Source organism: Oryctolagus cuniculus, chromosome 19 (assembly GCF_051225735.1).
Source record: "Oryctolagus cuniculus isolate XC-2025 breed Fujian yellow rabbit chromosome 19, ASM5122573v1, whole genome shotgun sequence".
NCBI classification, from domain to species: Eukaryota; Metazoa; Chordata; class Mammalia; order Lagomorpha; family Leporidae; genus Oryctolagus; species Oryctolagus cuniculus.
The window spans coordinates 34,568,822-34,591,046 of NC_142885.1; the positions used below are offsets into that span (position 1 = coordinate 34,568,822).

Sequence of the window (22,225 nt, forward strand, 5' to 3'; positions counted from 1 at the left end):
GTCAGGAATTTGCTATGTTTAACCCTTTTACCCCCTCCTTTCTTCCCTCTTGTCCTCCCTTCTCTTCTTCCTTCCTTTCCTCCCTTGTTCTTTCCTTCATTGCTTCCTTCCTTCCCTTATAACTGAAGATAATGGACTCACTCTTTTGTTGTTGTTAATAATTGTGATGTTTTGTTAGTAGAATTATGGTGAATTCATTGTCAACAACAATTTGTTTTCTCCTTGGTTAGCAAGAAGATGAGCCTTAAGTCTGAACGCCGAGGAATTCACGTGGATCAGTCGGAGCTCTTATGCAAGAAAGGATGTGGTTACTATGGCAACCCTGCTTGGCAGGGCTTCTGCTCCAAGTGCTGGAGAGAGGAGTACCATAAAGCCAGGCAGAAGCAGATTCAGGAGGACTGGGAACTGGCAGAGCGGTAAAGGGACTTTAATTTGGGGTGGATTAACTGGATATGTACTCTGTCGTTATCCAAATACATGTTTCTCCTATCTTTTTGAGCTATTAAGTCAACTTAGAAGAGATTTTTTTTTCCTGTTCTCAGTCAGCATTTAAGGAACAGCTTTTAATGATTGCTTCATTTTGTATTTTTCCTAACTTCTGATAATGTCTTGTTTTGGATGCGTTAGTCTTAGTTCTGTCATTCAGACTGTAAACTCCCTGGAATAGAAGAATGGAGATTTGCATACCCTGTGGTGAAGATTAAGTGAGATTATACATACAAGGGGAGTCTTCAAAAAGTAATGGAAAATGCATGCAAGAAACTATAGATGGATTTCAAAGTTTTTTGCACCAGAATAAATTTTTTATTCAATTTTTCCACAAACTTTTTGAAGTGCCTTTGTGTGGTATACTCAGCACAGGGTTTAGCATACAGTTGTCATCAATCATTTCACTCACTCTGAGGGTTATCATTCAGTTATAGATATTGCAGATGCAGCTGATTCAAAGAGTTTTTGCTTTCATTTACATCTCCCTACTCCCAGCATTTTCCTGCTAATTCTCCCCTTGTGTCCTTAGTGGCCTCACTGATTATCCAACTAACTGAAAAATTGATTAATTTGAAAGTCAGAGTTACAGAGAGGCAGAGACAAAGAGAGACGTCTTCCATCCGCTGGTTCACTTTCCAAATGACCACAACAGCTGAGGCTGGGCCAAGGTAAAGCTAGGAGCCTGTAACTCCATCTGGGTCTCCCGTGTAGGTGAAAGGTTCCACTGCTTTCCCAGGCACATTAACAGGGAGCTGGAGTGGAACTGGAGTGACCAGGATCTGAACTGGCACCAGTACGGGATGCCAGCTTTGCAAGTTGTGACTTGGAGTCATTTTTAACTTCCCCTTCACCTAGCTTATTATCTGCAGCTACTTGAGTAAATTCTACTTACTTCAGCTCAGAAAAGCTTGTTGAGTTTTATCTTCTTATTTTCCAGGTCTGTATTTTCTCCCCACTTAACCTTTGTAATATACTCTTAATTATTGTCTATATCTCTAGTCTTTCTACTCCTCAAGTTATTCACAGAGCTACCTGCATTATCTCTAAAGCACAGATCTAAGTTATTCACAAAGCTACCTGCATTATCTCTAAAGCACAGATCTAGCAATGATACCTTCTTGAGTTTATAATCTTTGTCCCCTGCCACATGAAGAAATCCAGGATAACAGTGGGCTTAGCAATCAAGGTTCCTTACCATCTGATACTTTCTTGTATGTCCAGCGCTGGAGTTCATCACATTGTCAACGCTATGGCTACACTGTACCTGTTCTGAAACAAACCACTTGCTTTCACATTTGTAGTTTATCTTCCTGGCATGTTCTTTCACTTTGTAGAGTCCTGTTCACCTTTTTTTTTTTTTTTTTTTTAAGATTTATTTATTTACTTGAAAGGCAGAGTTACAGAGAGGCAAAGGCAGAAAGAGATCTTCCATCCGCTGGTTCACTCCAACAGCTGGAGCTGTGCCAATCTGAAGCCAGGAGCCAGGAGCTTCTTCCTGGTCTATCACACAAGTGCAGGGGCCCAAGGACTTAAGCCATCTTCTACTGCTTTCCCAGGCCATAGAAGAGAGCTGGATCAGAAGTGGAGCAGCCAGGACTCAAACCAGCACCCATATGGGATGCCGGCACTTCAGGTGGTGGCTTTACCTGCTATGCCACAGCACCAGCCCCCCATTCACCTTTTAAGACCCAGTCCACATTTCATCATTGTAGAGCTTTCCTGTATTCTCATACCACCTGATTTCTGCTCTCTACTATGGGAACATTCCCTTTCTATAATAATTATTGGCTTATCTGTTCTCCATTCCAGCCTTGTATAGGTAAAAGGACTAGGCTTTTCTTCCATGTAACCCATGTGTGACTGCTGCATGAGCATGATCCATTGGACAGTGATGATCTCTCTCTCTTTTTTTTTTTTTTTTTTTGACAGGCAGAGTTAGAGAGAAAGGTCTTCCTTCCTTTGGTTCACCCCCCAAATGGCTGCCACGGCCAGCACATTGCGCCGATCCAAAGCCAGGAGCCAGGTACTTCCTCCTGGTCTCCCATATGGATGCAGGGCCCAAGCACTTGGGCCATCTTCCACTGCCCTCCCGGGCCACAGCAGAGAGCTGGACTGGAAGAGGAGCAGCCGGGACAGAACTGGCGCCCCAACCGGGACTAGAACCCGGGGTGCTGGCGCTGCAGGTGGAGGATTAGCCTAGTGAGCCATGGCGACAGCCATGGGCAGTGATGATCTCTTGTCAGAGACCTCAGACCTATTTGATAGCTTTAGCCTCTAGTTCTAAAAAGTTTCCGATTCTCTTCAATTCACTGAATAATAACCTACTGCAGGGAACACTTAGAGAATATCTAGATCATTCTTAATTGTCTCTTGAATTACAGACTTCAACGGGAGGAGGAAGAGGCCTTTGCCAGCAGTCAGAGCAGCCAAGGGGCCCAATCTCTCACATTTTCCAAGTTTGAAGAAAAGAAAACCAATGAGAAGACCCGAAAAGTTACCACAGTGAAGAAATTCTTCAGTGCTTCTTCCAGGGTTGGATCAAAGAAGGGTAATTTTCTGATACTCATTTTTTTTTTCCTTTTGACTAGATCTGGGAAGCTTTTTAATTTTTGTAAGCTTTTAGAGAACAGCCTAGTTTAAGACTGAAATTGAGTTTGAAGGTCAGTGTAGGAAACCAGTACTTTCTTTGGTTGGAGGGCATTGTGTCTTAGAGAAGCTGTTGTTTGTTCTATAGGAGGAATAAAATGAAATAGCAGGATACAGTTGCTTATAACATGAATTCCTCTCCAGATGTCTGTCTCTCTATGCCTTTATATTATTTGGACCTGCTTTGTTCTTTTTATGCCTCTCACTGTCTAGCTGATCAGAAATGGCTGATTCTGGGGTGAAAATCTGGGAGAGAAATTTCGTGAGAGCTTACTTGAGAGGTTGTGTCTTGAGGAAATATACAGAGAACATATAAGAAAAAGTTCACTTAGGACTCTTAGCACAGATGAAAGTAAGCCATAGTATTTTCTAGTGCATGGATTTGTATGTAGATGATTTTATTTATCCTACAGTTTTTTTTTTGTGTGTGTGTGTTTTTTTTTTTTTTTGACAGGCAGAGTGGACAGTGAGAGAGAGAGACAGAGAGAAAGGTCTTCCTTTACTGTTGATTCACCCTCCAGTGGCCGCCGCGGCTGGCGCACCGCGCTGACCCTAAGGCAGGAGCCGGGTACTTATCCTGGTCTCCCATGGGGTGCAGGGCCCAAGCACTTGGGCCATCCTCCACTGCACTCCCTGGCCACAGCAGAGAGCTGGCCTGGAAGAGGGGCAACCGGGACAGAATCCGGCACCCCGACCGGGACTAGAACCCGGTGTGCCGGTGCCGCAAGGCAGAGGATTAGCCTATTGAGCCACGGCGCCGGCCTATCCTACAGTTTTAAAAAATGTATTTAAGAGACAGAGAGCAAGCTCCTATCTACTGGTTCATGCCTCAAATGTGCATAAAAGCCAGGGTGAGGCCAGGCTGAAGGTGGGAACCAGGAACTTAATCCAGGCCTCCCACTTGGTTGACAGTTATTTAGCCATCACCTGCTGCCCCTGCCCTCTGCCTCTCCCCAAACTCCCCCCCCCCCCCCACCATGGTCTACATCAGCAGGAAACTAGATTTGGGAACAGAAGGTGGGAAATGAGCCTGGACATGCTGACATGAGATAGAGGCATCTTAACTGCTAGGGTAAATGCCTGCCCTAGCCTACTTCTTAAAAATACTATGTAACCGGCAGGAGGATTATCATTGAAGTCACACTTATTCTGCCATTGAGCAAATGAACTAGTTGCAGTGACCTTGCATGAAGAGTAAGAAAGAAGTTCTGTTATTAGGGCTCAGTTTCTTTCTTTTGATATTCAGTGAGGTAAATTTGAAACATTAGTGAGACTGGGACCCAATATTGATGCTGTCAGAAGAGCTTTTCTCTTGGAACTCTCTCTAGGTCCACAGTCCCCACCCTAGAGTAATTTTCTTTGCCTAAAGGCAACAAAATAAATAATAATGTCACCTCTTAAGATCCTTGCTGATCTACCAGATATGGTGACTACTGTTTTCTTTATTACAAAGAAAGATTGCTTATGACTAAAACCACAATACTTCTGTTTAAGAAATGTACACTTTTAATAATCTTTATGTTCAAATTATTGATTTGGAGTTGTTTCTTTATTGGCAATTAGTTGTAGCAATTTTCTCTTTATTGCATAAGAAGGGAATAATCAGTACCTGAAGAGATTAAATAAGAATATATTTGGCTCATAATTTATTAGGAGGTTGTATAATAAGGTGGTTAAAAGCATAGGCTTTGGAGTCTGGGTTTGAGTGCCAGCTTTGCCATTCACTAGCTGTGTGACCTTGGGAAAGCTAATCTGAGCCCTGTGTACTTGGAGGAACAATAATACCTACTGCAATGAGGCTGTGAAGAGGATTAAATGAGTTGATGCAAGTACGTAAAGTGATTAGCACAGTGCCTGACAAACAAAGTAAGAGAAGTAAATGTTAGCTCCAGTGTTAGATATTTTAAAGGCAGATTGCTTTTCTGATAGAATAATTTCTGCTGGTCAGAAGCTGAGGGGCATTCATCAAAGCCGTTTATTGCTGCTTCGCTTAAATTCTGTTTCCTGCTTTGTGAAAGGCTTGTTAACCTTACATAGAGAATTTGTGATAGTGAAATAGTATGTATTTATGACAACAGATGAAATAGTAAATAATTATAAAGCTATCTGTTCTAACAACCATGTTTTACAAATGACTATATGCAGTCCATGAAGGTTAACTAGCTTACTGAAGGTTATGTAATGAGTTGGAGCGTTGGGACTCAGGTCTTCTAATCCTGGTTCAACCTTTTCTCCTTATATACCATTACCTCAAATATGTATAGCTGATTGATTAATATAAATATATGTTGGATAAGGCTTCTCTTATTTAAGTACATGATAGTCGTGCACATTCTCTCACTGTCCTTGCTGGCATAAAAAAAATCTCTGTACAATGTGGGTCATATCCTGGAAAGATTCATAATCCAATGCAGATCCTGAATTTGAAAAAAAAGATTATTTATTTGAAAGGCAGAATGGCAGAGGAAGACAGAGAGATCTTCCATCTGCTAGTTCACTCCCCAAATGGCCACAATAACCAAGATTGGGCCAGGCCAAAACTGAGAGCCTAGAGCTCTATCCCATTCTTGCACATGGGTGGCAGGGGCCCAAGTATGTAGACCATTTTTTGCCATTTTGCCAGGCACATTAGCAGAGAGCTGATCAGTAGTAGAACAGCCAGAATTCAAACCGGCACCCTAATATGGGATGTAGGGGTAGTAAGCAGTGTCTTAATTCACTGTTCCACAACATTGGCCCCAGAGCCTGTGTTTTAAAAATGAATGATCACAATTGATTTTTATTTTAAAAAACATGTATACAGAATAGTTTTTTACCTTTTTTCTTTTGGATAATAGTTATGTATTTCAGATTTTTTTCCATTTAGTTGTTTTGTTTTTGTAGAAAGTTTCTGATGGGAAAGTCCTTAAAGTTTGTGTTTGTTTTTAAAGATTTCTTTGCAAAGCAGAGTTACCAGGGCGGGAGGGGAGGGAGAGATAGAGAGAGAGAGAGATCTTCCATCCTTTGGTTCACTCCCTAAATGGCTGCAACAACTGGATCTGGGTTGATCTGAAGCCAAGAATCAAGATCTTCTTCTGAGTCTCCCATGTGGGTGCAGGGGCCCAAGGACTTGGGCCATCTTCTGCTGTTTTCTCAGGTGCATTAGCGGGGAGCTGGATGGGAAGGGGAGCAGCTGGGACTCAAACAAGCACCCATATGGGATGCTGGCATGGCAGGCAGTGGCTTTTACCTGCTATGCCACAGCACTGCCCCAGACCTTAAACTATTTATAAAAATGCATGCTAGGGAAGAGGATGCTATTGGATCTTTGTTTCACTGATTTTTTTATATAACTTTGCTAGGTAAACTCTGCTTTTCAGACTGATTATTTGGTCATTGTATGTGGATAAGGTTAACCTATACTAAATATACATCTAATTTATTGAGTCTAGACTAGAAATTAGACTTTTTGTATTTTTTATTCCTTATTTAACTTCCTTAATACATGATGCCCTTGCTCTTGATATTTTACATCTGTTTATTATTGGTAGCACACATGTGCACACACACACAAAGAGCTTTTAAATCAGAGCAGCTTGGAAGTACGTAAGACATAACCTTCTAAGGGATTTGAATAATATCTTAGTTAGGCATCAGAGAGGGTAAATGAGAGTTTGCTTTCAGTTCTCTTAGTCTCTAAAGGAAGTAGGCTGTAGCTTATAAAGTAAATCCTGGAGGGTTGGCCAGGTTGAGACACTTGTCTGTATGTTCCAAATGCCCTTTTCTTTTAGAGTTCATATGAATGTCCTAGGAGCAACATATTTTCTTTTTTTAGAATTCAGTTATCAATCTCTTCTCCTAGGCCATAAACCCTACATTTATTCCTCACTAAAATGAATGAGGGCTTTTTGAGAGAAATGACCAATTTTGAGGTTGCAGCAGGAAAGGAAAGTCCCTTCAAAATTTTAGGGACATGTCAAAAGACCCAGTAGCCAGCTTGAAGGGTCTCCTATTGCCTGCTGGCCAAATCGGAGACATGTCTAAATAAGGACAATAAATGGAGTGTAAGTAATGGAATAAAATCATAATCCCTCGTCCATTCAACTAATGTAATAGGTAATGAAGGGGCCGGTGCTGTGATGTAGCAGGTAAAGCTGCCGCCTGCAGTGCCCGGTTTGAGTTCCAGCTGCTCCACTTCCGATCTAGCTCACTGTTGTGGTCTGGCAAAGCAGTAGAAGATGGCTCAGTCCTTGCACCCCTGCACCTGTGTGGGAAAGCTCCCGGCTCCTGGCTTTGGATCGGCGCAGCTCCAGCCGTTCAGCCATCTGAGAAGTGAACCATCGGATGGAAGACCTCTCTACCTCTGCTTCTCTGTAACTGACTTTCAAATAAATAAATAAATCTTTAAAAAAATAGGTAGTGAAGAGAGATAACAGTCAATATAATAAGAGTTGATTCAGGCATTTCAGCAATGGGTACTGAATCTGGAAACAGAGAAGGGAGTTTCCTGAAGAATAAGTTCTTAACATGATTTCAGGTTAACTCCCAGAAATCATTAAAAGTGGAGAAATGGCGCCGGCGTAGTGGGTTAAGTCACCGCCTGCAGCGCTGGCATCCCACGTGGGCACCGATTCAAGTCCTAGCTGACTGACTTCTGATCCAGCTCCCTGTTAATGAGCCTGGGAAAGCAGCACAAGATCACCCAAGTGCCTGAACCCCTGCACCCACATGTGAGACCTGGAAGAAGCTCCTGGCTTCAGCCTGGCCCAGCCCTGGCCTTCGTGGCTATTTGGGGAATTAACCAGCAAATGGAAGACCTCTGTCTGTCTGTCTCTCTGTAACTGTCAAATAAATAAAATCTTAAAAAAAAGAAATTGAAAATGTAAAATGGTTGTGGGGGGCAATGGATAGACATGTGCCCATAGATACAATACTTTGAAAAAAACACCATATCACTTAGGAAGTGTTTAAGGTGAGAATTTATAACCTAAATCCAATCATTAGGAAATGAATGGGTAAACTAAAATTGAGGGTCATTCAATCATTTATTGTCCTGTATTCATCAAAAATATCATGTTATGAAAAAGAAGGATTGGGAAAGGTTTCCAGTTTAAGGCAGTCTAAAGTTATCTACCCTTGCATGTCTACTGCAGTGTACGGCGCTGAATTGAATCCTGTATCAGAAAAAAACATACACAGCTTTTTGGGAACAATGGAAAAAGTTGTAAAAGGGATTTTAAATTAAGTAAAAGTATTGTATCAACGTAAATTTTCTGAATTTCATAACTACACTGTATTATATAGAGGGACATCTTGTTATTAGGAAATACTAACATTAAAAGGTAAAGAATATGCTATATATAAACTACCCTGAAAAAGTTTAGGAAAATAATACATTTAGTAAAATGTATAAGTTTTGTGAATTTGAATTCAAGATATAAAGAAACTCTTTGTAGCAATCTTGCAGCTTTTTTGTAAATTTGCAGTTACTTCAAAATTATAACTATAATACTCCTGTATTCAATGTTTTCCCAAGACCAGATGTTAATTAAGTGGAAGCATGGTATTTTTTTTTTATTTTATTTTTTTTATTTTTGACAGGCAGAGTGGACAGTGAAAGAGAGAGAGACAGAGAGAAAGGTCTTCCTTTGCCGTTGGTTCACCCTCCAATGGCTGCCACGGCTGGCGCACCGCACTGATCCGAAGCCAGGAGCCAGGTGCTTCTCCTGGTCTCCCATGGGGTGCAGGGCCCAAACACTTGGGCCACCCTCCACTGCACTCCCTGGCCACAGCAGAGAGCTGGCCTGGAAGAGGGGCAACCGGGGCAGAATCTGGCGCCCCGACCGGGACTAGAACCCGGTGTGCCGGCGCAGCTAGGCGGAGGATTAGCCTAGTGAGCCGCGGCGGCGCCGGCCTGTAGCTATAATTTTAAAATTTAAAGAAATTGACACACTGTCCACAGTGGTTGGGTCATCTTACATTTCCACCAGCAGCTTATGAGAGTTCCAGTTGGTCCATACCTTCACTGACCATCAGTATGGTTATTTTATTTTTATGTGCTGGCCGGAAGCATGGTATTAATTGTATCATTTGAAGAATTATTAATGAATTGCTGCATTAATCCTGAGGCCCTCTGATGCTGAGATGAAACAGATGTAGCTAATAGTCTCCCAAGCTGATTTTGGACACATTTTAATTTGTGCCTGTTAGAATTGCTTCTGCAGTAAAATGTCTGCTTTCATTTTCTTTTTCACTTTGAAGTTTGTCTACTAGGTTTATCTTGTAAAATAACCTTTTAAGGCATCCAATAGAATATATTTGGAACATGATCAGTTCTGTCCTTTGCCTAGGAGTCTGAGAAATTTTTCCTGACACCAAATATGTGATATCTTTTATTATTCTCTGACATCAACTGGATGTCCAACAATTCAGGCCTGTTCTGACACTTAGCTACCTGGAGTTAGCATAGACCCCAAAGGTTAACGGGTCAGTCTCACAAGACTGCCCTCTTTTCCAGCACCATCAGTAGCCTGAGGGAGGGCACAGGTACTTCTCACCCACCAGTTGTTAACCAGGGCTTCCCATAACTCCCCTCTTCAAATGCGATGATTTGTTACAGTGACTCACAGAACTTAGGAAAATACTAATATTTACCAGTTTATTACAAAGGATACAACTCAGGAACAGCCAAATGAGGAAATGCATTGGGCAAGGATTGAGAGGAGACCTGCTGCAGAGCTTCCGTAGCTTCTCTGGGCAAGCCACTTTCCAACACTTCCTTGTGGTTTAGGGGTTTTTATGGATGTTCAGTTAGACACTGTTGATTAATTCACTGGCCATTGGTGATGAAAAATCTTTAGCTTCTCTCATGTGGGGTGTGAGTGGAAGTTCCAACTCTGATCATGTAGTTGGTTCCTCTGGTAACCAACCCCATGAGCCCCCTTATTAGCAGAAACTTAGATATAATTGAAAGGGACTTAATAGGAAAAACAAAAGGTGCTCCTATCACTCAAAATTACAAGGGAATTCTGAGGGCAAAGACCAAATACTTATTTGTTATACTGCAGATTACCATTTAGTCCATATTAGATGGTCATGTTCTACATAATGGTGCTTCTGTCAACAATACCCAGTAATGGCACAATAACATCGTATCACCTAGTGATGGTGTGGCCTTCTTAGTTGTAAGCACATTCTGTGATGTTGACTGATGAAGTTTTCGGACATATTTCTCAGAAAGGATCCTTGGTGTTACATCCTTATGACAGTTTTAACAGTGTCCTTCATTCAGAAGAACTGAAAATCAGAAGTACAGTTTAGCTGATTTGAGAAATGTGTGAGGGTTTTAGTAAATTTTTAGAGATTGAGATATAAAATGTATTTTTACTGGATTAGAAATAGTCTTTACTATGTGATCGTGTTCTTTTTAGGGATTGTTCATGCTCTTTTGACTCTTTCACAACCATTCTTTGAATAAACATTAGTGAGGGTTTTGCTTTCACAAGTTTACTTTGTATGTTAAATATTTAATGGATTATTATGTAATCTACCTTTTAGACAGCCTCTCATAGTAGGTGCAGATGTAACGCTAAGAGGACATTGTGCTGTGGTCATGAAAAACTTGGGCTTGGGAATCAAACAGATCTCTAATAAAGTCCTAGCTCTTCCTCTTACTGTGGTGTGACTTTGGCATATAAATGACTAAAGATTTTTAACTTCAGTTTGTGCACATGTAAAATGATATCACCTGTCTAGTCACATCGTTAAAGATTAACACGAATGTGTAATACCTTTAGCATAGTGTTTGACATACAGAAAACTCTCATTGAATGGCAGCTATAAATATTATCATTATAATTAAAGTGTGTGTTCTGATGAGAAGACGTTTTAAACTGAGTGTTTAGATTGGGAATTGGAAAGTCTGATAATCCTGGTCAACTGGCTATACTTGAAATAGAGGCTTTGTTTCTGTGTTAAAAACAGGAGTTGATTTTTAACTTGAAGAGCAAGCAGTTGCCATTTGGGCCCTAAGCAGAACTGTAACTGTAAGGTTGGTGAAGTTGTTTTTCATCTCTCTGCTCACTTCTTTCATCTTATGCACTGAACACCTGTTACTGTTCAAAACTACCTCACCTCCTTCTAAGGACCAAACACCTGAACTGTGTGTTTCACTTTCTACTTTTTAATCCAAGCTTCTGCTCTCTTTGCAAGAGCTGAATTTTAGTTTGGTTGAAGAGAAGAAAACCAAGTGCTAATTTTTAGTAGTTTATGCTAGTTTATAAGTAGCTAATAAAGTTAATTTTCATTTATATTTCAAGAGTTTAAAAAATGATAAGCGTCTGTCTTTGGAAACATATTTCTGGGAGGGAAGTGTACACAAGGAAACAACAGAGGCATGGTTACAGTTTCCCTGCTTTTGACCGACTTTCTAACCTCCGACCTCATGTAAAGGTCTCGGGGTTGTCCTCTCTACTCTTTGAACTCAGTTTTGGGCAGCTCTTTCTCTAATCTTGGGTAGTCTTCTCACACGCTTGGGCAGGACTCAAGGGAAGCACTCTGCAGATACCTGAAGCCTTTTCTGTTTAGCCCCTGCCTCTCTAGTATTTGGCCTTGTGAATTCTAGCCAGCACGGTGGTCTCCCTGACTCTAAACACTGCCTTCTCAGTTCAGCAAGTCTGCGGGACTATGCCCTACCCTGGGGTACAATCAGCAGTACCCAGCAGTACCAGGAGAGCTGGGGCAGGACTTCTGTACTTCTTTCCCTTCCTGCAAGGGTTAATCTGTCTCCCTTCTAATGTCTGAAAACCATTATTTCATGGATGCTATCTGACTTTATGCTTGTGAAGGTGGTAAGGTAAACCTGCTCCCTGGATTCCATTATGACTAGAAGTGGAATTATCAGATTACGTGAAGGATTGAATTCCAAGTATTAAAGAGTTTTCTCTAAGCATATAGAAGTTAACACAATTTGGCCAGTGCTGCAGCTCACTTGGCTAATCCTCTGCCTGCGGCACCAGCACCCCAGGTTCTAGTCCCGGTTGGGGCACTGGTTCTGTCCCAGTTGCTCCTCTTCTAGTCCAGCACTCTGCTGTGGCCCAGGAGGGCAGTAGAGGATGGCCCAAGTGCTTGGGCCCTGCACCCGCATGGGAGACCAGGAGGAAGCACCTGGCTCCCAGCTTCGGATTGGCGCAGCGCCAGCCATGGCAGCCATTTGGGGGATAAACCAATGGTAGGAAGACCTTTCTCTCTGTCTTTCTCTCTCACTATCTAGCTCTGCCTGTCAAAAAAAAAAAAAAAAAAAAAAAAAAAAAAAAAGTTAACACAATTTTTGGTTTTCTTTTTTATGGAAAAAATGTTTCAGGAAGAAAATGCCTGGTTTTGAGTTAGACTGTACCTGATTTATGTATTTTAAAGAAGAAAAAGGTAATACATTTAGATGACTCAAAAATAAAACTTTGTAGTCCAGTTTTCCTTTCCACTATGTGTCTGTATCCCTTGCCCATCTAGTCCCTAAATACCACCACTCCACTTCCCTCACACTTATAGAGCTTTTGTTGTTTCTTGTGTATCCTTCTCTGTTTTTGTTCATTTACAAGCTCATATATTCTTATCCCAGTTTACTGTTTTATATAAGAGTGCACAGCATATACCCTGGTTTTTTTAAAGTGATTTTTTCTATATTAGTGTACAAAAAGCATCCTTTCTTCAAAACCTGTGTAATATTTCAATTTATGGGTTATACCATAATTTATTTAGTCCCTGGGTGCTGACCAATTATTTCCCATCTATTGGTATTACAAGGAGTGTGAGAATGAGTAGCTTCATACATGCTTCATTTTGTACTTGTGCAGTTATTTCAGTTGAAAATTTATGATAGATGCGTGTTTAATTTCAGTGAATATTGCCAAATTGCTCTTCATTATGTTGTATCATTTTACATTCCCCTTGCATAGTACGTAGTACAAGACTGCCTGTTTCTCCATATCCTCAACAGCATCAAACTTTATTTTTGTGTTATGTTTTAAATATTTGTGTGTTATTTGTGTTAATTTTTTAAATAGCATCTCATAGTTGTTTGTACATTTGTCACCATGAGTGAAGTTGAATTATCTTCCCTATGTTAAGTTCCGTCTGTATTTCTTCTCTGTGTGCTGTTAGTATTCTGTGTTTGTTTCTCGATTGGACCTTTGGATTGTTTTTTTTTCTCTATTTATAGGAATCCTTAGAATGGCTCTTAGTGATATCACATGCAAATATGTTTTTTCAAGTTTATTGTCTGACTTAAAATTTTTATTATTTTTTTAAAATTTATTTATTTGAAATGGAAAGTGACAGAGGGAGAGACAGAGATCTTCCATCTGCTAATTCACCCCCAAATAGCCATAGCTCCTGGGGCTGGCCAAGGCCAGGAGCAAGGAACTCCACCTAGGTCTCTCATGTGGGTGGCAGGGGCCCAAGTATTGGACCATAATCTGCTGCCTTCCCAGGTGTATTAGCAAGAAACTAGGTCAGAGACAGAGCAGCTGGGACTCAAACTGGCACTCCAGTATAGGATGCCAACATTGCAAGTGATGGCTTAACTTGTGGAGATACAACACTGGCCCCTATTTTTGGCTTATTTGAAAGACACAGAGAGAGTCCATCTACTGGTTCACTCCCCAAATGTCCTCAACAGCCAGGACTGTGTAGGCCAAAACCAGGCTTCGAGAACTCCATCCAAGTTGCCCCCAGGGTCAGACTTTCTAAAGCACTTACTCTTTGGTACTGCACCTTTGTCTCCATTCTCCAAAGGTCCTATTTTCCTTTCAGTTATATTTGAAGAAGGGAAAGAGTTGTGTGCCAGGTGATCAGATGGTGGGTTTTTTGCTGTGTGCCCTGTCATGTTCATTATACTATTGGATGCATTCTTTGACTTTGAGCAGTGTGACTTATAAATTAAATGTTGAGTGAATAATTTTGTGCTTCTGCATGCACAAATTAGTTGTTTGTTTTTGGCAAATAAAATGGAACTTAAAGGTTGTCTAACATCAGGCCGGCGCCGTGGCTCAATAGGCTAATCCTCCACCTTGCGGCGCCGGCACACCGGGTTCTAGTCCCGGTTGGGGCGCCGGATTCTGTCCCGGTTGCCCCTCTTCCAGGCCAGCTCTCTGCTATGGCCAGGGAGTGCAGTGGAGGATGGCCCAGGTGCTTGGGCCCTGCACCCCATGGGAGACCAGGAAAAGCACCTGGCTCCTGGCTCCTGCCAGGATCAGCGCGGTGCGCCGGCTGCAGCGGCGGCCATTGGAGGGTGAACCAGCGGCAAAGGAAGACCTTTCTCTCTCTGTCTCTTTCTCTCACTGTCCACTCTGCCTGTCAAAAAAAAAAAAAAAAAAAAAAAAAAAAAAAAAAAAAAAAAAAAAAAAAAAAAAAAAGTTGTCTAACATTTTGTATGTCACCTAACATTTTTGTAATTCCGTTACTTGTTGACTAGTTATATAAACTCAAACAATCTTACAGAAGGTTGTATAAGATAGTGGTGCCATTTCTGTATTAATGACTAAATGTATAGATCTCAGCATGATATATTTTGACTAAGAAGATACTAACAGAGCAACTTGTATTTCAAGGAATATCTTTTAGATTGTATGTATAGTTTTGTCTATACATCCTACTTATAAAACAGATTTAGCTTACTCTAAGGAAGGTTATCCAAACATTTGAACATAAAATGATTTAAGTTCAAGTTTAACTTTGATTAATGTAATTTAAATAACCTTAAGTTAGGTACTTAAAGTAATTCCATACATGGATCTTCTATATAATGAAACTTACTATGTTTAATTTTCCCAGCAGAAATTCAGGAAGCAAAAGCTCCCAGTCCTTCCATAAACCGGCAAACCAGCATTGAAACGGATAGAGTGTCTAAGGAGTTCATAGAATTTCTCAAGACCTTCCACAAGACAGGCCAAGAAATCTATAAACAGACCAAGCTGTTTTTGGAAGGAATGCATTACAAAAGGGTAGGTTGAGAATAACCACTTAGAAGCATAGAGTTTTGCTTTTAGGAAAGGTTTTAGAGATGATATAGTAAACCTTGTCATTGTATACTGGAGAAAATCAATACCCAAAGATGTTAAGTTACTTACCTAAGGAAAGCATCTGAATTAAGTTAAAACCTGACTCTCAGGCTAGTGCTTTTCCACTGTGATTCAGTGGTGTTAGGATCCTCCTTGCATGGAAATTCTGACACTGAAGCTACTTGAATCATGTGTTTTAGTAATAGACCTTCCTCTCTCGTACCTTGTCAGTAGTGTAAACTGCCACAGGAGACCTTTAAGTAACAGTTTGTTAGACCAGTAGCAAAAATATTGGGTTTTTGTGTTGTTTGGTTTTTGTGTTTTGATTTTTAGGTTTCTTCTATCTGTTCCGTTAGAGAAGTGAAAGTTAGAATTTAGGCATTGAAAGGTACCTTAGCAACTGTGTGATTCCAGTCTTCTTACTTTATAGATGAGGAAGTAGAGAGCCAAAGAGGATAAGTGACTTGTCCAAGGCTACACAGTGAGAATTTGCCAGTGTCAGAACCAGAACTAGTGACTTCCATGCTCTTGCCTGTAACCTAGTGTTTTGGTTCTAATCCATAATTTCAGTTGCAATAATGAATAAGAATGCCTGTACAGGGTATTGTTTTGTAAGTAGGGACTAATTCTGTTGTCACATTCTACAGCCACTGAACTCAGAATTAGCTCTAATATTCCCTTCGTAAAGTGAGGAAGTCTGAAACTATACCATGTTTAACTGATTAGCCATAGTCTAACTGGTCAGACATAAGCAGGCAAATAAGGATCGGACTTTTCTTAAAATATTTGTTATGTATCAAATTCAGTTCATAAAGGAGAAAAAGGAATAACCCAGCCTTCTTTTCCTCCAGGTATCTGTGCACAAATTATGATATTTAGACATAAAGCAAGCAAGTTATCATTGATTTTTTGAGTTAAAAGCAATGATTTTCTAGTCATTGTATTTTAAGGACCTATTTAACATGAAAAATCATTCTAATGTGTTTGACACTGATCCATTGACATCGCCAGAAATTGATAATCCTTCCTACTACACCCCACAGTATTCTTCCCCAAATTGCTGAGGTCTAGAACAATAAACCACTCTTGCCCACGTCATTTCCTGCATCATTCTTTTCTGCTTCAATCTTAGATTTAGCTTACTCTAAGGAAAGTTGTCTTTTCCTTTATTAAAAAGGTTTATTTATTTCTTTATTTGAAAGGCAAAATTATGGGATGAGAGAATCTTCCATCCCCTGGTTCACTCCCTAAATGGCCATGACAGCCAGGACAGGGCCACGCCAAAGCCAAGAGTCTAAATATCTGTCTGGGTCTCCCACATGGATGCATCTTCCACTGCTTTCCTAGGAAAGCAGGAAGGTGGATTGGAAGTGGAGCAGCAGGAGCGCAAACCAGAGCCCATATGAGATGCCAACATTGTAGGCGGCAACTTAACCTGCTGCACCACAACGCTGACCCCACCTGCCCCCAGTGTGCCCTGTTTTTAAAGTGAATAACCCTCTCCTTCATCAAGATACAGGTACTTTAATGTTTTGGCAATTACAGTAAAGCTTTCTACTCACTTAATTTTCTGGATTTCTCAGTTGAGTTTTCAAAATGATGAACTCTTTTCCCTTACTAAGGAAGCAGTTATGCACAACATAAGACCTTTTGCTGGTTTCATAGTTCTTTTCCCTGCCATTCTGTAGCAGTATGGTATTTAATATATTATATAGACTTCAATCCGCTTCCCTGCTTTGTGTCAATGCTCATGAAGAAACTATCTTTCTATACCTGAATTAGGAAGAAATAATATTACAGTTTAAGCTGTGGTGAGATCCTCACTTACCTTCTGTTCCTGGAATAAGTAGAAAGACAACTGCCTTCAATACCTTTTTTTTGACAGGCAGAGTGGATAGTGAGAGAGAGAGACAGAGAGAAAGGTCTTCCTTTTGCCGTTGGTTCACCCTCCAATGGACGCCACGGCTAACGTGCTGCGGCCAGCATATCGTTCTGATCTGAAGCCAGGAGCCAGGTGCTTCTCCTGGTCTCCCATGCGGGTGCAGGGCCCAAGCACTTGGGCCATCCTCCACTGCCTTCCCGGGCCACAGCAGAGAGCTGGCCTGGAAGAGGGGCAACCGGGAAAGAATCTGGCACCCCAGTTGGGACTAGAACCCGGTGTGCCGGTGCCACAGGAGGAGGATTAGCCTATTGAGCCGCGGCGCTGGCCATGAAATCATTTTAAGGTATTGGAAGGTGGCCAGCGCCGCGGCTCAATAGGCTAATCCTCCGCCTAGTGGCACGGGCACACCGGGTTCTAGTCCCGGTCGGGGCGCCAGATTCTGTCCCGGTTGCCCCTCTTCCAGGCCAGCTCTCTGCTGTGGCCAGGGAGTGCAGTGGAGGATGGCCCAAGTGCTTGGGCCCTGCACCCGCATGGGAGACCAGGAGAAGCACCTGGCTCCTGCCTTCGGATCAGTGCAGTGTGCCGGCTGCAGCACGCCGACTGCGGCGGCCATTGGAGGGTGAACCAACGGCAAAGGAAGACCTTTCTCTCTGTTTCTCTCTCTCTCTCTCTCATTGTCCACTCTGCTTGTCAAAAAAAAAAAAAAAAAAAAAAAAAGACTTCATTATTCTAAACCATGTGGTTATACAAAGAGTAGAGACCACCAGAATAACAGAAGCATGCACCCCAAACAAAGAAAATTTAATCAACCAAATGGACTTTTAAAAAAACTTGTATTTGAAAAGAAGAAAGACACGAATCCCATCCTGTTGGTTTATTCCTCACGTGTCTTCAATGCCTAGGGCTGAGCCAGGCCCATGTCAGGAGCCAGGAACTCAATCAGAATCTTCCACTTTGTGGCACAGACCTGAGTACTAGAACCATTACTTGCTGCCTCTCAGATTGTGCATTAGCAGGAAATTAGAATCTGGAAACTGAGCCTGGATTTGAACCCAGGCACCCTGAAATGGAATGCAAGCATCCCACCCTGCATCTTAACCACTAGGCTAAGCACTTGCCCCCAAGTAGACTTTTTGTTTTATGGCGAGAAAATAAGGGGGAAGAAAGTGACCTGGGACCCAGTTTTAAAATCAGAGTAGCAAAAGTGAGAAGTCAAGCATTAAGACAATGGGAAAGCATCTCAGCTGGGGGAATAAGAAACAAAGGTAGATAAATGAACCTGTAACTATGCTGAAAGTGGTGAATGAATAAAAACCATGCCAGAGAAGAATACAGTGATATGTGAGAGGAAGCTTCAGACATTGATGGGCAGCCACGGTAGCTCAGTGTGTGACAGGTTAGAAGAGCAGGTAAAAGAGACTATGGAAATACACATGCAAGCTTTGACAGGGACTGAGAGTTTGCGTCAGTGGACCAAAACTTGGTGGAGAGACAAATTTATATGGCATCCAGGGCTTCTACAAGGACTTGTTTGAGGTTGCAGGCATTTGGGAGAAGGCAGTGCATTTTTTGTTTTAAGAAACATTTATTTATTTGAAAGGGAGAGTCACAGAGAGGGAGGGAGAAACAGAGAAAGAGAGATCTTCATCTGCTGCTTCATTTCCCAGATGGCTGCAATAGCCAGCAATGGGCCAGGTGAAGCTAGCAGGTAGGAGATTCATCTGGGTCTACTATATGGGTGCAGGGGCCCAATCACTTGGATTGTGTTCTGCTGCTTTCCCAGGCCATTTGCAGGAAAATGGATCAGAAGTGGAGCAGCCCATACTCAAACTGGCATCCATCTGGGATGCTGGCGTCACTGGAGGCAGCTTAACCTGCCGCACTACAGCAGAAGCCTCAATACATTGCATTTTAAAAGAAGAAATTACTCAATACCCTCTTCCTGAAGAACCTCGATGAGGCTCTCATGATAAGTACCATCCAGACTGAAGCACAACTGGCTCTAGCTGAACCCTGTCAGTGCCAACTTGAGCATTTAGGAGCATGTTGCTTGGAGGGAAGGAGCCAGTCACAGTGGTTCCAGTTAACAAAATGGGGTGCAAGCTATGTGGGTGCCCCTGAGACCTGCCATAGTGTGTGTGTTGGAGGGACTGGGAAAGGAAGCTCAGCTGCCTTGTACAGAATTTTTTTTAATCACTTATTGTAACTTATGAAAGTCTGGTTCATCTTTTTTCATCTGTGAGTAATTTGACCTTTCCCCAAACTTTGTTGGGAAGCTTAAGTAATCAGTGACTAAATCTTAAGCTGGTTGCACAATTGCATTAATGAACTCTTATTTGGGTCACTGAGTTTTTTTTTTTTTTTTGACAGGCAGAGTGGACAGTGAGAGAGAGAGACAGAGAGAAAGGTCTTCCTTTGCCATTGGTTCACCCTCCAATGGCCGCCGCGGCCGGCGCGCTGCAGCCGGCGCACCGCGCTGATCCGATGGCAGGAGCCAGGAGCCAGGTGCTTTTCCTGGTCTCCCATGGCGTGCAGGGCCCAAGCACCTGGGCCATCCTCCACTGCACTCCCTGGCCACAGCAGAGGGCTGGCCTGGAAGAGGGGCAACCGGGACAGAATCCGGCGCCCCGACCGGGACTAGAACCCGGTGTGCCGGCGCCGCTAGGCGGAGGATTAGCCTAGTGAGCCGCGGCGCCGGCCTGGGTCACTGAGTTTTAGTACCACATGTTTAATAGTTCCATATAGGTAGGGGACCTCTAATAGTATCAGGAATGATGCTGTATCTGCTCAGACTCCCATGAGTGACATCAGAGTATTTTAAATGAATGAAATGTCATAGGGAATTTTTACTGTTTGAATACCTGTATGCTGTGCAACTCATTGTACCTCATTGGAAGTTACTAGAATACTTGGCCTGCTACAAGTTTCATTCAGCAAAGGAAAGACATTTATCTTGGTGAAAAAAAATCTGTGGCCTAGATGAAGAATGTCTGTGGGTTCATTTATAATTAGTCACTATCAGGCTGCTAAAAGTGATCATTATCTGGCATTTCCCTGGAGATATGAAATGAACATATATAACTTACCAGTTCTCACCAACTATGCCGGTAATTGAATTTGGCAAAATGAATGACTGTCGGCTGGCGCCGCGGCTCACTAGGCTAATCCTCCGCCTGCGGCGCTAGCACACCAGGTTCTAGTCCCGGCTGGGGTGCCGGAGTCTGTCCCAGTTGCCCCTCTTCCAGGCCAGCTCTCTGCTGTGGCCTAGGAGTGCAGTGGAGGATGGCCCAAGTGCTTGGGCCCTGCACCTGCATGGGAGACCAGGAGAAGCTCCTGGCTCCTGGCTGCGGATCAGTGCGGTGTGCCAGCTGAACGTGCTGGCCACAGCGGCCATTGTGGGGTGAACCAACAGTAAAGGAAGACCTTTCTTTCTGTCTCTCTCTCTCACTGTCCACTCTGCCTATCAAAAAAAAAAAAAAAATTGTCACCTTCTTTTATTCAACTAAGTATATAAATGTTTAAATTTATATTCAGCACTTTTTTGACAGGCAGAGTGGACAGTGAGAGAGAGAGAGAGAGAGACAGAGAGAAAGGTCTTCCTTTTGCCTTTGGTTCACCCTCCAGTGGCCGGCGCGCTGTGGCCGCCACACCGTGCTGATCCGAAGGCAGGAGCCAGGTACTTATCCTGGTCTCCCATGGGGTGCAGGGCCCAAGCACTTGGGCCATCCTCCACTGCACTCCCTGGCCACAGCAGAGAGCTGGCCTGGAAAAGGGGCAACCGGGACAGAATCTGGCGCCCCGACCGGGACTAGAACCCGGTGTGCCGGTGCTGCAAGGCGGAGGATTAGCCTAGTGAGCCGCAGCGCCGGCCTCACCACTTTTTTAATGGTGTCAAGTTACATTCTCTGGACTTATTAAAGTATGTGAACATGCATGGTCTACTTAATGTTTAGCTTTTAAATTTTAAGAGGAATAAAGCCCTAATGGGTTACCTTCCTTTAAAAATTAGCAAAAGCAGCAGAAATTAGCAATACAAAAGATTTGGACACCAAAGCTAAAACCCAAATAGATTAAGTAGCTAACCAAAAGAAACTAAATGAGCCTGGTAAATGTATCATGGAAATCCAAATTTCAATGAAGAATATTCCAGATAAAATACACACAAATCATATTTAAGGAAATCATCAATGTTTTTCGAAACTGGAGGTGGAAAATAACTTGCTAAACAGCTTAAGTCGTCAATTTGGTTTATTTTTTTAAAGATTTATGTATTTATTTATTTGAAAGTCAGAGTTACACAGGAGGAGGAGAAGAGGCAGAGAGAGGTCTTCCATCTGCTGGTTCACTCCCCAGTTGGCCACAACAGCTCAAGCTGCACTAATCCAAAGCCAGGATCCAAGAGCTTCTTGCAAGTCTCCCACACGGGTGTAGGGGCCCAAGGACTTGGGCCATCTTCTACTGGTTTCCCAGGCCATAGCAGAGAGTTGGATTGGAAGTGGAGCAGCCAGGACTTGAATCGGTACCCATATGGAATGCTGGCACTGCAGGCGGCAGCTTTATCCCCCACGCCATAGCACTGGCCCTCAACCATCAGTTTTAATATTCAAAGGAAGACATCTATTTGTCAATGTTTTAAAATAGAAAGAAAAAGTTTTAGGAAGAAAATAATAAAAAGGCTGTGCTTTGCTCAGACATGGAAAAGATGATCCCAGACAATGGTTTGAGAGTACTTGAGGAAAAGCATAGAGCTTTCTTTCTTGGAAAACTATGAAAAACCTTTTAGAATTTATATAGCCAACACAACTAGCTGACACAAACCTGTTATCACTTCCTTCCTTTGTGAAGAGTTGAAATTTTTCTTACTTGCAAGCTAGCAAGTTAGCCTGCCATGATTTCATAGATACTGGCAGAAGACATGAGGCTCTTGGGTCATGGACAAATGCAGATTTATTACAGCAATAGCAGTAGCCAAAGTGTCAACATTTGTACTAATTTCCCAAGTATTAATTCCTTTAAGGCAAAACAAGATCAGGGAAATGCATGCAGTAAATTTTATTAGAGGAGAGGAACACTAAACTTAGGGGTCCTGAATCTTTTTTAGTGGGCAGTGAGTCAGTCTGACCTTTGCCCCTGAAGGAAACATACTACACAGTAAACAGTCTTCCCTTTTTTC

General features: G+C 42.3%; 1 protein-coding gene across 6 annotated transcripts in view; it reads left to right on the forward strand.

Annotated features, from left to right (window-relative positions):
• RABGEF1 (RAB guanine nucleotide exchange factor 1) overlaps positions 1–22,225 on the forward strand; it is a 69,620-nt gene that overhangs the window by 30,025 nt on the left and 17,370 nt on the right. Inside the window, exons 2-4 of one of the 6 annotated variants that reach the window (XM_002722278.6) lie at positions 231–416; positions 2,871–3,037; positions 14,947–15,113. In XM_002722278.6, the coding sequence (XP_002722324.1) occupies positions 238–416; positions 2,871–3,037; positions 14,947–15,113 (513 nt within the window). In that variant the 5' untranslated portion in view covers positions 231–237. Of the gene's footprint in view, positions 1–230; positions 417–2,870; positions 3,038–14,943; positions 15,114–22,225 lie in introns of all 6 variants that reach the window. The other 5 variants (XM_008249650.5, XM_070064755.2, XM_051836340.2 and 2 more) reach the window with 5 other exon arrangements.